At 40.5% G+C, this 13326-nt stretch overlaps 2 protein-coding genes across 7 annotated transcripts in view; both read left to right on the top strand.

The window, feature by feature from the left end:
• The first annotated feature begins 2422 nt into the window (after nucleotides 1-2422).
• On the top strand, nucleotides 2423-11166 carry LOC112256524 (keratinocyte-associated protein 3). 5 transcript variants are annotated; one of them, XM_024429836.2, is made up of 7 exons: nucleotides 2423-2751; nucleotides 5417-5601; nucleotides 5698-5757; nucleotides 6404-6601; nucleotides 6777-6911; nucleotides 8382-8480; nucleotides 8869-11166. In XM_024429836.2, exons 1-6 carry the CDS (start codon nucleotides 2739-2741, stop codon nucleotides 8457-8459), a joined length of 669 nt encoding a protein of 222 aa, XP_024285604.1. In that variant the 5' UTR covers nucleotides 2423-2738; the 3' UTR covers nucleotides 8460-8480; nucleotides 8869-11166. The 5 variants fall into 5 exon arrangements, with proteins under 5 accessions (XP_024285604.1, XP_024285605.1, XP_024285603.1 ...); XM_024429837.2 differs by having other exon boundaries at nucleotides 8935-11165; XM_024429839.2 differs by adding an exon at nucleotides 4719-4919 and having other exon boundaries at nucleotides 2425-2751; nucleotides 8382-11166.
• Nucleotides 11167-12896: 1730 nt separating this feature from the next.
• The window catches only part of LOC112256525 (frizzled-3-like), a 36025-nt gene continuing 35595 nt past the window's right edge, over nucleotides 12897-13326 (top strand). For both annotated transcript variants that reach the window (XM_042325483.1, XM_042325482.1), the window contains exon 1: nucleotides 12897-13023. The gene's annotated coding sequence lies outside the window, so the exon portion shown is untranslated. The remainder of the gene's footprint in view (nucleotides 13024-13326) is intronic.

Here is a 13326-nt window from a genome sequence, read left to right as displayed (position 1 = left end):
CTTGTAGATGACATGGAGCCAGTGGGTTTGGCGACGAGTATGGCGAGGGCCAGCCAACGAGAGCGTACAGGTCACAGTGGTGGGTAGTATATGGGGCTTTGGTGACAAAACGGATGGCACTGTGATAGACTGCATCCGATTTGTTGAGTAGGGTATTGGAGGCTATTTGGAGTCTCATGATAAAGGTTCTGAATACTTATGTTAAGGTTTTTTTGTTTTTAATACATTTTCAAAATAATCAAACATGTTTTCCCTCTGTCATTGTGTGTGGATTGCTGAGGAAACCTTTGTATTTAATCCATTTTAGAAGGCTATAACATAACAATGTGGAAAAAATCAAGGGGTCTGAGTACTTTCTGAATGCACTGTGTAGAACTGTCACACCTCTTATGAATCCTGGAAGAACGGCAACCGCTGTAGTTTGACTGGTTAGCTGGATCACATGTATGGTACGCAGAAATGTTTCTGTCCACTGTAACAATCTGTCTGGAAAAACTGCAACAGCAAAGCCCTCAACTAGATCCAACCTCAATCATAACATTTGTTTTACAGTTACTGTATTCACAATCTGCATTTTTCTTTATACTGTATCTTTTACTTTGGAGCGCTTGGGCAGCGCGTTTAGTGATTGAGAAATAAGTGGGTTGCTGAGTGGGTTTGTGGTAGTAGTGTGCGTGCGTATGTGTGCCTTCTGAGAGCCTTTGCAATGTATGATTCATTCATGTTCCTTTATATTAAAATGTTTGGTATTCTGTATGATTAAATATGTAGCCATCACATCTCTCTAAATGTCTCAGTCATTAGTTCCTGAATCTACTTTCAACTGGGATGTTTTAACATACACTAACAGTAGCTCGGTGAATATCTCCACATCGTCAGCTGTTGTCCTGGTGTGAAAGTCTATAATCCTCACAAAATGCAGCCCCATGCCTAACTCCTGTGTACACACAGAGCGTATTCTGTGAAATAGTAATAGTCGTAGTCATTTACAATTTTATGAATGTATTTTTGGAATGTAAAAGGCAAATTGTAGTACAGTAACAAAAATGTATCCCTCTACCAATACACAACTAAGCTCGGGGCCCTGGGTCTGAACGCCACCCTGTGCAACTGGGTCCTGGACTTCCTGATGGGCAGACCCCAGGTGGTGAAGATGGGGAAACAACACCTCTGCTACGCTGATTCTCAACTCGGGTCCCACAAGGGTGTGTGCTCAGCACCCTCCTGTACTCCCTGTTCACCCATGACTGCCATGCACGTATAAAACTCAATTCATGTCTGCAGAAGAACTGTGGTAGGCCTGATTTACCTACGATGAGACACTTCCCTGTAGACAGGAAAATATCTTCAATGTTGACCAAACGAAGGAGCTGATCGTGGATTTCAGGAGATACTGTAGCAGAGGGAGCACACCCTCATTGACAGGGCTGCAGTGGAGACGGTGGAAAAGCTTCAAAGTTCCTCAGCATGCACAAAACATGAAATGGTCCATCCCAACAGACACTGGCGAAGAAGGCGCAACAGTGCCTCTTCAATCTCAGGAGGCTGAAGAAATGTGGCTTGGCCCCGCAGAGACCGTACAGGTGCATCAAAGCTGGGATCGAGAGATCGAAGCTGTTTTTTTTTTTTTCAATTTGCTCTAGCAGTTGTCTGCTGTTTGACCATTTTGCCAAAATATCCACAGAGTAGTGTTAAGAACCTTTTTGTTTATTTCTGTTTTTTATTTTCAATACTGACGCAAAATCGAACTTAACACTTGCACAGTATGGCCGAGCCTAATTGAACCACAGCCCAAATGGCTTTAACGTCCAGCTGATTTGCGAGGAAACGAGCTTTGGTCAACTACTTTGGGTATGTTCGGCTATTGTGTACATATTGTGCAATAAGTCAAGAGATTGAAAATACAAGTGACAGAACCTACCGGCCCTCAAAAAGTAGAGGGAACAACACTTTCCTGAGGATACCCTATTTCCACCTACCACCAAAAGGACCAACAGCATGTACAAGCGCTACCTCAAATATCATTTTATTCAACATTTTGTCTTATAGACTATTGTATCTTTTTTTTTACAGTGACTTCTTTCAGACTGATATCATGGAGTAACCATGGTAACAGTCTGATGTTTAGGGAACTGCCCTATGTACATAGTCATTGAATACTGGTCATTTTAATAATGTTTACATAGCGTTTTACCCACTTATGTAAATACCGTATTCTAGTCAAGGCTCATCTTAGATACACCTTCTCTATACTGTCCATAATGTCTATACACACAATTTATATAGGCTACAGATATTTATATTCCGGACTCTGACATTGCTCGTTTTAATAATATATTTATTCATATTTTGGGGGATTTGTGTGTGTTCGGTATTACTGCACTGTTGGAGCTAGGAACACAAGCGTTTCCGATTTAACATCTGCAAAATATGTGTAACCGGCCAATAGTATTTTATTTGATACACACAGACATCTAGCTGACTCTTTTACCCCCAACCACTTCACACACACACTGAGATTGAGAGAAAACGTAACCCGCTCACCCACCCTAATCTAATTTGCATACAAAAACTAACCTTTGTCCTCCCGTGAATGCCCAGCTTCCGCTTGACAGGTAAATCCCCTGACGTCTCCAACTCCAGAGGACCTTTTTCATGAAAATACAAAATAAAAGACACAGGCCTGTCTGTTATCCTCCAAGAAATAGCCTATATCTGGACAAATATACTGCAACAGTATGTGTGGTTTCGGTAAGTAAACTTTAAATAACTTTTCTTGTACCGGAGAAGGCTACCTTTTTGATTTGCACAGGTAAATTCTTGTTTTCACTTTGGCAAGGCAACCATTCTGTCACCCAATTTAGTTAGCCCTTTGTCTTGAGTCTCAGCTCCATTACATTGCACATACAGTGCCTTCAGAAAGTATTCACACCCTTTGACTTTTTCCACATTTTGTCCCACAAATGGGATTAAAATTATTATTTTTTATGATCAAGGATCTACACAAAATACTCAGCAATGTAAAGGGGAAGTAAAATTCTAACATCTGTAAATATATATATATAATGAAAAATACAACACTATCTTGATCAGATAAGTATTCAGCCCTGTGAGTCAATACATGTTAGAATCACCTTTGGCAGCAATAACAGCTGTGAGTATTTCTGAGTAAGTCTAAGAGCATTTCACACCTGGATTGTGCAACATTCAACATTATTGTTTTCTAAATTCTTCAAACTCTGTCAAATTGGTTGTTGATCATTGCTAGATATCATTTTCAGGTCTTGGCTTAGATTTATAGATTTGACCTAGTGTTGTAGGTTATTGTCCTGCTGAAAGGTGAATTCCTCTGTCTGGTGGAAACCAGACTGAACAAAGTTTTCCTCTGATTTTGCCTGTGCTGAGCTACATTCAGTTTCTTTCTTTCCTGAAAAACTTTGCAGTCTATGATTACAAGCATACCCCTTTTTTTTGTTTATCATTTTTTATTTCTTTTAAACTTTATTTAACTAGGCAAGTCGGTTAAGAACAAATTCTTATTTACAACAATCTACACCGGCCATACCGGATGATGCTGGGCCAATTGTGCACCGCCCTATGGGACTCCCAATCACGGGCGGTTGTGATATACAGCCTGGAATTGAACCAGGGTGTCTGTAGTGACACCTCAAGCACTGAGATGCAGTGCCTTAGACCAATGGGCACCTCGGGAGCCCCCTAACATGATGCAGCCACCACTATGCTTGAGAATATGGAGAGTGGTACTCAGTAATGTTTTCTATTGAATTTGCCCTAAACATAACACCTTGTATTCAAGAAAAAAGTGAATTGCTTTGCCACTTTATTTCAGTATTAATTGAGTGCCTTGTTGCAACAGGATGCATGTTTTGGAATATTTATATTCTGTACAAGCTTCATTCTTTTCACTCTGTCATTTAGGTTAGTATTGTGGAGTAACTATAATGTTGTTGATTCATCTATCACAGCCATTAAACTCTGTAACTGTTTGAAAGTCACCATTGGCCTCATGGTGAAATCCTTGAGCAGTTTCCTTCCTCTCCGGCAACTGAGTTAGGAAGGACGCCTGTGTCTTTGTAGTAACTTGGTGTATTGATACACCCTACAAATTATAATAACTTCACCATGCTCAAAGGGATATTTAATGTCTGTTTTTTAAATTTTACACATCTACCAATGGGTTCCCTTCTTTGAGGCATTGGACAACCTGGCTGGTCTTTGTGGTTGAATCTGTGTTTGAAATTCATTGCTCGACTGAAGGACCTTACAATTATCTGTATGTGTGGGGTAGAGAGGAGAGGTAGTCATTGAAAAATCATGTTAAACTATTATTGCACACAGAGTGAGTCCCTGCGATGTATTATTTGACTTGTTAAGCACATTTTTACTCCTGTACTTATTCAGGCTTGCCATAAACACAATTCCACTTTGACATTATGGGATATTGTGTGTAGGCCAGTGACACAAAATCTCCATTTTAAATTCAGTCTGTAACACAACCAAATGTGGAAAGGAAATGGGTGTGAATATGTTCAGAAGGCTCTGTAGAGTCATTAGACAAAGGCGTCTTCTGTACAGCGGGATTTTTGTTAAGGGCCCCGAGCTCTGTCTGAGCATTAACATCCATTACGCTTTTGGAAGCATGGGGACCTTGTCTTTCGTAACAGCAAAAAAATAATTGATACATACCTTTTTTATAGGGTTAGATTTCCCACACGGCCGTATCTCCATGTTACAGCGTGTGCTTGCGGAAGACGGACATAAAACAGAGGGACCACCTGTACTAATTAGCTATCTAGCATGCTCCAAAAACCTGTGGGTAATAGAAGGCCGCCAGAAACGGGTTGTCATTGAACAATTCTGTCGGCTGCAACTGTGATAAAGCCAGTTAAAAGTGTACAGTAAGTGTTTATTTTGCATTTGTAAAATTATTTTGATGTGATATGAATGTAAAGGGCGTTTATGTTTCTAGAACCATGTCGCAATTGAGAATCGATTTGTGTTTAGCTGGAGTATTTGGCTGTTTTGGCTGCCAGAACCAGTCTACCTCTGAAAATAACATACACAATCCTTCGACCATGAGTAATAACGTTACGGTAGGCTCCTTGAGATTTCATCTTGAGACACCATTCTGTCTAGCCTGCCCTGCACAGGTGTTCGTTTGCGTATTTCGAAAGTAAACTGATAATCTACTGCTAATGCTTTGAACACTTGCTCTAACGTTTCAGATGCACAGAGTCTAGAGTGACACATTCAGTAGGCTATAAGGTCTTCAGTATTGTGAACGTTTCTCAACAAATAAGTCGAAGTTGGAGAGGCTTGCTGACTTTTGTATGTTAACTCTGTCATTCTCCATGGTGTTAACTGTGTGTGTTGTGTACAATCACCAACGTGTCAGATAAGGAGAAGGGTCCGGGGTGGCTGATGAAGAAGGGGTTTACTCTGATCCTAGTGGGCCACATCAACTTCATCCTTGGAGCCATCGTTCACGGTAGCATCTTGCGTCACATCTCCAAACCCAACAACCAGATCACCACCGAGTTCACCGCAGCCAACATCATCTCTGTCACTTCTGGACTACTGGTCAGTCAGAACTATATTATGGGTTACTGTAGTAATAACTAATGTGATGTTATAGATAACATTTAAAAAAACGTATGTTTGTCTTTCCATTTTCAGAGCATTGCAACAGGAATCATTGCCATATTGGTGTCAAGAAATCTGCCAGTTTGGAAACTGGTAAGACCATCACCATCAATAACAATAACATATTTGTAGCCATTAAGTCTGCAACCATCACCCCACTGATCTCCCATGACTCCTACTTCTAGTCTTTTTAAGAAATATTTGTGTGTTGAAAATGCCTATCCACATACACTTCAAACAGACAGACATATACCCCCAGGGTTTCTTCACTGTACCCAAAACCAAAAACACATTTCATGTGTCGCTCAGTTATGTGTAGAGACATGTTACCGTGGAATGCTCTGCTCCAAGAGGTTACCCAGGCAAAATGCAAGTTTAGCTATATAAAAATATATATATATATTGTATTACAGGGACTCTCCTCCTCTAAAGAGCTAGTTTAACTGTATATATGAATAGTGTGTAAATAGTATTTTTGTTGTCTCTTGGTGTCTTTGCAATTTAACTCATATTTGTGTATATATATGTTTTATGTAATAAAAATGTTTTAATGTCCTTGTCTATAACTGTTCTGTACTTTGTCATGTATTTACTTTTTATGTGGACCTCAGGAAGAGTAGCTGCTGCATGTGCAGTAGCTAATGGGGATGCTAATAAACTAAACTTGACTTCACCCCTCTTTCCCTCCTTTCTTCTCTGCCTATGCCCTCTCTCTTCTCCTTCTCTCCCCCAACTCCAGCACATAGGTCTTCTGATTAGTTCCTTCCTGAATGCCCTACTCTCTGCGGCCTGTGGCATTGGGCTCCTATTGGCTATTAGCCTCACAATTACCAATGAGGGGCGGGGCCTCATGATGGGCTGCAACTTCACTGACCAGCCAATCAACGCCCGCTCGCCAGTCAACGCGGACTGTCCCTTCGACACCACACGGATATATGTACGTCTCTGCCACTCTCTCTCTGCCACTCTCTCTCTGCCACTCTCTCTCTGCCACTCTCTCTCTGCCACTCTCTCTCTGCCACTCTCTCTCTGCCACTCTCTCTCTGCTCCTTTGACACCACACCAATATACCTATGTATTAAGTCTCTCTCTACCTCTACCTCTCTCATCAGGACACTACCCTGTCTCTGTGGTTCCCATGTGTTCTGCTGGCAGGACTGGAAACAGGACTGTCCATCTGGTGCTTCGTAGTGGGACTGGTACTGAGGGGTCTAGGACCCTGCTCACACGCATACCTCAAAGAACAGGTAAAACACACACACATACAGTGCATTTGGAAAGTATTCAGACCCCTTGACTTTTTCCACATTTTCTGATGTTACAGCGTTCTAAAATTGATTAAATTGTTTTTCTCTCATCAATCTACACACAATACCCCATAATGACAAAGATTTTTTTTTTTTTTGCATATTTATAAAATTAAATATCACATTTCCATAAGTTTTCAGACCAGTTACTCAGTACTTTCTTGAAGCACCTTTGGCAGCAATTACAGCCTTGAGTCTTAGGTATGACACTACAAGCCTGGCGCACCTGTATTTGGGGAGCTTTTTCCCTTTCTTCTCTGCAGATCCTCTCATAGACTTGTCCTGAAGCCACTCCTGCGTTGTCTTGGCTGTGTGCTTAGGAACGTTGTCCTTTTAGACTGGGGCGAAGGTTCACCTTCCGAGATCATGGAGCAGGTTTTCATCAAGGATCTCTCTGTACTTTGCTCCATTCATCTTTCCCTCGATCCTGACTACTCTCCCAGTCCCTGCCGCTGAAAAAAATCCCCATAGCATGATGCTGCCACCACCATGTTTCACCGTAGGGATGGTGCCAGGTTTGCTCCAGACATGACGCTTGGCATTCAGGCCAAAGAGTTCAATCTTGGTTTCATCAGACCAGATAATCTTGTTTCTCATGGTCTGAGCATCCTTTAGGTGCCTTTTGGAAAAGTCCAATCGGGCTGTCATGTGCCTGTTACTGAGGAGTGGCTTCCATCTGGCCACTCTACCATAAAGGCCTGATTGGTGGAGTGCTGCAGGGAAGGTTCTCCCATCTCCACAGAGGAACTGGAGCTCTGTCAGAGTGACCATTGGGTTCTTGGTCACCTTCCTGACCAAGGCCCTCCTCCCCCGATTGCTCAGTTTGGCCAGGCGGTCAAAAGTCTTGGTAGTTCCAAACTTCTTCCATTTAAGAATGATGGAGGCCACTGTGTTCTTGTGAACCTTCAATGCTGCAGAAATGTTTTTGTACCATTCCCCAGATATGTGCCTCGACACAATCCTGTCTCAGAGCTCTATGGACAATTCCTTCAATCTCATGGCTTGGTTTTTGCTCTGACATGCACTGTCAACTGTGGGACCTTATATAGACAGGTGTGTCTTTCCAAATCATGTCCAATCAATTGAATTGAACACAGGTGAACTCCAAAAAAGTTGTAGAAACATCTCAAGGATAATTAATGTAAACAGGATGTACCTAAACTCAATTTCGAGTCTCATAGCAGAGGGCCTGAATACTTATGTAAATAGGGTATTTCTATTTTTTATTTGTAATACATTGTTGCTTTGTCATTATGGTGTATTGTGTGTAGGTTGAGGGGCAAAAAATATTTAATCCATTTTAGAAGAAGGCTGTAACGTAACAGAATGTGGGGAAGGGGTCTGAATACTTTCCCAATACACAAACTCTCCATGAATCCCCATCTCACCTGTCTCTTTTCTCTGTGCCAGCTGGAGGAAGAGGCTCTGACCAATAGGGCAGCAGCAGATCCAGAGTACTCACCCCAAGGCCAAAGCCTGATTGGATAGAGGACTGCCACAGTCATGGAGGTGAGCGATCAGTCCACCGGTGTTTGCCACTTCCCCCTAGCCCTTTCTCCTTTTTCTATTTTATGTTTTTGTTTTAAAATAATCTTTCAAGTTTTTTTTCTCACATTTTACAAACATAATACATTAATTAATATAAATGCTAATATTTTCACATCCATACCTGGGTTCATAATTAGGCTTCTTAACATGATTGACATATTTCTCCTTTTCCATTCCTCTAGGTGGTGCCATGGTGCCTAGTGCTACTTGTTTTAGTAAATCCTAAAAAATATGAGTTCATGGGTTATGACTGCGCAATTACTGTTTTACCATGTCATTTTAAAGTAAATACTGGGTCATTTCTGTACTGTAAACTGAAATGCTACACATCTAATACATTTTTTTTCAGATCTACGGAAGTAACTAATACCTCCCCTCTCATGCTCTCTTCCCAACATTTGTTTAATGGCGAAAGTGATGACTGAACCTCGTCCTCTTCAGAGAACCTCCCCGATGCCACTCATACCAAAGACTCTCCTCTCCCTCTCAGTGAGCGTCTAGACTGTAAGATGACCATGTATTTGTTCACGTCTGCTGAGAATGTCAACCCTCCCCTTGATCCGCCAACAACATTTCACAAATGCCAAATGACAAACGCCTTTAGTGTAGAGGTTATTCATGGGATCAATATCCTCGTTATAGTATTCCGCTATGATCATGGAAATGATTGTATTTAATCACATTTGGCATTTATCATGCCGTTATGCCTAAAAATCCTAGCTGCATTTTATTCTGATTTATGGGCAATTCACGATATACTTTGTTTTACAATTAAAGGTCAAATGCACTGCATTTCAAACAGTCAGCAAGAATCTAATGTATTCGGGGCTTGTGAAGTTATACCAAGGCTAAATATAAGCCTTCCATAACCATAAGACCCGCTAATATTGTTTAACCTGCTTTTTGCAATAATCACTGATCTGGCTTTGAATATGCCCTTTTTGTTACAGTTAACCCGAACCATGCCTAATGCACATTCACTTATAATGACTAACTTCTTGTAGCAGGCATTATAGAAAATGAACACTTGTCTCATAAACAATCTCTCAAGCACAAGCCCACGTGCTACTGAGTAACCAGCTAATCTTTATATTTCAAGTTTAGCCAACTTGGATCTATTTGCTGACAAAGTAGAACAGTTTGTTCTAACTTGTTATGAACACACCCTTCTGTCCATCTCCTAACTGTTTGAACGGCATGCTAGCCTGTCGGATATTGAAATCAAGTGGTCTACCTTATTTCTCAAAATGAGAATGAATATTGCTGCACATTTCTAAAACAGACTAGACAGCTAATATAACAGTCTTTGGCTAAAATGCTGCTAGAGGTATGTGGTACTGCAATGCAGCGCATGACAAACTGAGCATTCGTTTTCCAAAATTGATACTCCTGTTTTAGTAGTCTGCTCTCGTGCAATTTGAGGAGTTGAGACTTAAAATGGTATTTTTAGAGGTTAACTTATCTGCTATTACAGTAAAAAAAAATACAATCTCAATGTCTTTCGGGGGTCCATATGACTGATTCTGTTGGACCAAACCTCAAATGCAAATAGTGACTAGCAAGTTGAAGCCACTTGTCACAGAGTGAATGAAGTGATCTCTTGTCTTTGTTGTTGTGAGTGACTCGGTGTGTGTGTAAATGTTAAGGTGCACAGTCACAGCAGATGGAGCGAAGAAAACGAGACCAAAAAGGCATGAAAACAAGCGGACATAAACGCTCATAAAAACTAAAAATAAACATACTTTTTGCAATACAGGCATTTGGAATATCGCGCAAAAACACTAATTTGAATTTATTCAATATAATCTCCCAGCCCTACTTGATATATGTAGGAATATAGCAATAGCCTGTCCGAGAAGGGCTCTGTGGTTCAATATCAACTGTCTTGAATTGCATCCTCTCCTATCCCCCAGTTTTTTTCCTGATGGTGCATATGAAGGAAAGGAAACGGGGAGAGGAAACCACTTTAGAGTACTGAGCCGCGTCCTAAGAGTTTGTTTCAGGCGTAGCTGGGGTGGGCTCGCATTCCCCAACACCAGGCAGAAGCGATCAGCTCAGCGCTGATGCGGTTAATCTGGGGCTGGGTTAAATCGAGCATGGTGTAATCTTTGCATGCAAGGCTAATCCCCCAAACTGAGGGGAAAATCAATATTGACATAAGGAGGTGACTGACACTATAAAGCGGGTTACCTGTGCGTGCCCGGCTGAAGGTTGTCCCTCCAGGGCTGCTGTATGTTGTTGATACCACAGTAGTAATACTACAATGTGGTTTTGGAGTGATAAGTTAATGTAAGGCTACTCATCAAGATGAGCTGGATTTCAGAGTTTAAACCCTGGTGGGTTGTCTGGATTGTGCTCTATCGGAATGTGGTTCATTAATGTTTTGTGTATAAGAGTTGGGTCAATATCCTATTTATACAGTAAATGAAGTTAATTTCAATTCAGTTTTAAGTTTGTTTTTTTTTAAGCATGAGTGGAATTTCATTTCACCTCCTGAAACTGAATTGATCTACATTTAATGATGTACGGTTGAAGTCGGAAGTTTACAGACACCTTAGCCAAATGCATTTAAACTCAGTTTTTCACAATTCCTAACATTTAATCCTAGTAAAAATTCCCTGTCTAAGGCCAGTTAGGATCACCACTTTATTTTAAAAATGTGAAATGTCAAAATAATAGTAGTGAGAATGAATTATTTCAGCTTTTATTTCTCTCATCACATTCCCAGTGGGTCAGAAGTTTTACATGCACTCAATTAGTATTTGGTAGCATTGCCTTTAAATAGTTCAACTTGGATCAAACGTTTGGCGGTAGCCTTCCACAAGCTTCCCACAATAAGTTGGGTGAATTTTGGCCCATTCCTCTTGACAGAGCTGGTGTAACTGAGTCAGGTTTGTAGGTCTCCTTGCTCGCACGGGCTTTTTCAGTTCTGCCCACAAATTTTCTATAGGATTGAGGTCAGGTCTTTGTGATGGCCACTCCAATACCTCGACTTTGTTGTTCTTAAGCCATTTTGCCACAACTTTGTAAGTATGCTTGGGGTCATTGTCCATTTGGAGGACCCATTTGCGACCAAGCTTTAACTTCCTGACTGATGTCTTGATGTTGCTTCAATATATACACATCCTTTTCCTACCTCATGATGCCATCTATTTTATGAAGTGCACCAGTCCCTCCTTGCAGCAAAGCACCCCCACAACATGATGCTTCCAGCCCCGTGCTTCACGGTTGGGATGGTGTTCTTCGGCTTGCAAGCCTCCCTCTTTTCCCTCCAAACATAATGATGGTCATTATGACCAAACAGTTCTATTTGTTTCATCAGACCAGAGGACATTTCTCCAAAAAGTATGATCTTTGTCCCCATGTGCAGTTGCAAACCGTAGTCTGGCTTTTTAAATCCAAGCTGTTTAAAGACACAGTCAACTTAGTGTATGTAAACTTCGAACCCACTGGAATTGTGATACAGTGAATTATAAGTTAAATAATCTGTCTGTAAACAATTGTTGGGAAAATTACTATTGTCATGCACAAAGTAGATGTCCTAACCGACTTGCCAAAACTATAGTTTAACAAGAAAATTGAGGAGTTGTTGAAAAATTAGTTTTAATGACTCCAACCTAAGTGTAGGTAAGCTTCTGACTTCAACTGTATGATGGTTTTTGGTTGCCTGAGGAGTTTGTACCAGAAGTTGCATCAGCTTTGTTTTTGTTGATTTTATGTCACACTGATCAATGTGCTCAGTTTTTTTTTATATATATATATTAAATCTGCTTCAAATGAATGTTTACTATTTGACTAATCATTGCTATCCTCAGAATATCTTGACTGGGAAGAAATGCACAGCACAATCTCACACATCACTAGTGATGGGGGGGGTTGTTACTGTTACATATTGGGATATTATTTTTGATGGTTATTGTTTTGACAATTTTGCCATTTTTATTTTATTGCTAGTTGGCTATACCCACATCAACTAGCTTTTTCTACATTTTTTTTTTTAAATGGAGCCAATTTGTTTTCAACACTTTTTATTTCCATGACTGATCAACGCTTAAATATGGCTCTTCTCCCAGACATACGATGAGCTATATGTTTGGAACATCGAAAAATCATAGTATTGAATCTCAATACATATAGAATCGCAAAACAAATCATATCGGTACCAAAGTATCGAGGTCCCTGGCAATTCCCAGCCCTACACATCACGAGTTTCCATCATAGGCTGTACTGCCTATTGTTGAGTAGGCTTACAACTGCAATAAATAAAAACAAATCATATCGTATATATATATTATCAATTGAACTGATCGATGATAATTTTGCATAATGCAATCAGTTGGCTCTTATTGCGCTGCGCGCTCTCACTCAAAGCGCGCGTCCGGGAATAGATAATTGAATGGATTTACAGGCACAGCAGCGAGAGAGAGAGGTGCTTATGTGTGTATTGTAACTGGAATAAACAGCGGCGAAGAGCACTGCAGATCAAGCAAAATTCCAATTGAAGGTGAAGTTTAGCCTTTTCTATTTGTGTGAAAACGGGCTTGAAAAATGACATGTTTCTACGAAGCGTTTGCTCGTGTTATAGCTTGGAAGATTTTGTCACACTGACTATTTATTTTTATTTTTTTAGAGGTACAGTAGCGAAACGTTTTAATAGCTGCTACGTCACCATATCACGTTTGCGAGTTAGGTTTCGTATACAATGTAAGAATTACGAAAACAATTATTTAATTCCTGTCAACAAAAAAAACAAAAAAATGGTAGCGTTAGCTCAGCTAGCTAACGGTAGGTGTTCGACTCGGGACAC

This window comes from Oncorhynchus tshawytscha, linkage group LG08, assembly GCF_018296145.1.
Source record: "Oncorhynchus tshawytscha isolate Ot180627B linkage group LG08, Otsh_v2.0, whole genome shotgun sequence".
NCBI lineage: Eukaryota > Metazoa > Chordata > Actinopteri > Salmoniformes > Salmonidae > Oncorhynchus > Oncorhynchus tshawytscha.
The sequence above is the reverse complement of the archived record's forward strand: the minus strand, read 5'-3'. Positions and strand labels throughout refer to the sequence as shown.